This window comes from Limulus polyphemus, unplaced genomic scaffold (assembly GCF_000517525.1).
Source record: "Limulus polyphemus unplaced genomic scaffold, Limulus_polyphemus-2.1.2 Scaffold1031, whole genome shotgun sequence".
Classification (NCBI taxonomy): Eukaryota; Metazoa; Arthropoda; class Merostomata; order Xiphosura; family Limulidae; genus Limulus; species Limulus polyphemus.
In genome coordinates, this window is record NW_013666641.1 from 255,530 (window position 1) to 257,345 (window position 1,816).

The 1,816-nt window shown below is 33.3% G+C and overlaps 1 protein-coding gene across 1 annotated transcript in view; it reads left to right on the plus strand.

Moving 5' to 3' along the window:
• The window catches only part of LOC106461787 (selenocysteine lyase-like), a 49,836-nt gene that overhangs the window by 22,267 nt on the left and 25,753 nt on the right, over positions 1 to 1,816 (plus strand). The window contains exon 8 of the mRNA XM_022388837.1: positions 110 to 216. Within this exon, the coding sequence (XP_022244545.1) occupies positions 110 to 216 (107 nt within the window). The remainder of the gene's footprint in view (positions 1 to 109; positions 217 to 1,816) is intronic.

The following is a 1,816-nucleotide window of genomic DNA, read 5'->3' on the forward strand; positions in this document are numbered from 1 at the left end:
GTTAAAAAATTTTAAAAAAATGATAATAGACTTTAATTTCTATAGTAATTACCCTTTTATTGCCTCGATGAATAATTATTCTTTCTTTCTTGTTTCTTTTCCTGTTTAGTTTTATGGACCAAGAACAGGAGCTTTGTTTGTTCGTGAAAATCAGTCATATTCCATACTTTTTCCATCTTTATTTGGTGGAGGACAGGAAAGAGGGTATAGGCCTGGGTAAGTGACAGTTAAATACATTTGTTTTACAGGATTGTGTGTTTCAGCCATATTTCTAGTTATGTAGGATGTTGAGTAAATAGTAATAGGAACAAGTGGCATTATACAGGGTGGAGTATGTTATATTACAATGATTTTGAATGTGCCAGTCAGCAAGTCGTGTGACAACCACAGCACATATAAAGTTTACAGTGGAACAACATGTATCACAACTATGTTTTGACATTGCTTGACATTTTGTAGGTGATGTGATGCTACTGAAAACTGATTACTTTTGGGAAGGGTATGTAACAGACTTTTCCAATGCAAAGTATTCATACATTCAGGCCATGAACATATGTCAGATTGTGGATTTAGAATTTCCAAGACAGGGATATCTTTTGTACTTAATGGCACTGGAAAACAAAGGAATATGGATCAATTTGGGATACCAGGACCATCCACAAAGAGTTCTGCAACAAATTTTACCCTAGCTTTCGTAAGCAAAATATTACAGGTGAGGATCCACGAACACAAAGGTCATTGGCAATAGTCATCCTACTGTTACAGATGAAAGTATGCAGCATAATCAAGAAGGTTCACCGTCAAGAAACAAGGCCAACACACCACATCTTAGGGTCACCAATATAAGATTACAGTCATACCTCCAAGTCAATGATTGCATACCTCAAGCAGCTGGAGAATTAAATAGGTATTCTTGATATTCCTTAAGAAGGCATACTGATTAGACTGTTGAAATTGGTGTTAGGGAGCTATTGTCTTCATACATAAGATGGATAATGGAAAGCCATCAGAATGGAGTGGTGTGCTTTGGACAAGACAGCTCTTTAACTGAGTCTTTTGCAATAGAAACTGCACTTGCAGGGCTATTGTCAAGGTGTATGGTCATCAGACTGAGCATCATCAGACATGGCTACATGGACTGTAATGATATGGTGATGCTCCAAAATCATTTTGATATAATGTACTGTAGTACTGTGTAATATTTTACTTGTAAAAGTTGTAAAAAACAACTAAATCTTGTAACCTTTCTTGTTTTGGTGAGTTCTAATTATTATGATATATATATATGTTGCTATTCATTTTTAGTGTCATGATATTTTTCAAACATTAGTCATCCATGCTTTCCATGGCGTCTCTTTTCTAAATTTTAGTCACTTGCATCTGAAGCAAGTCCATGTAGTGACATATTACACAAAGTTCTGTAAATACTCAAGTGGTGAAAAACATGAATATAATCATATTTCTTGGTATACTGTAGCTATTCTGTAACTATGTGATTTTTCTTTGTTATTAATTATTTTTATCAAATTAATTCATACCAAAATAACATTTCATTGCTTTAGAATTTTAGTATTAAATATAAGAGGGCACAGTACAACAGCATTTTTGTACATTTTATGAAATTTTAATTTAAATCCAGTAACCATACCGAAAAAAAGTAATAGCAATATACAAATAAGACATATTAAACTAAAACACAAGCAACAGAGTGGGAGCAGTAAAATATGTTTTGTGTAAAAAATATGTCTGCATAAAAAGACCTACACAGTGATGAGGATACTATGTCCATCAAAATTATTGTATAATAATTGGAGTG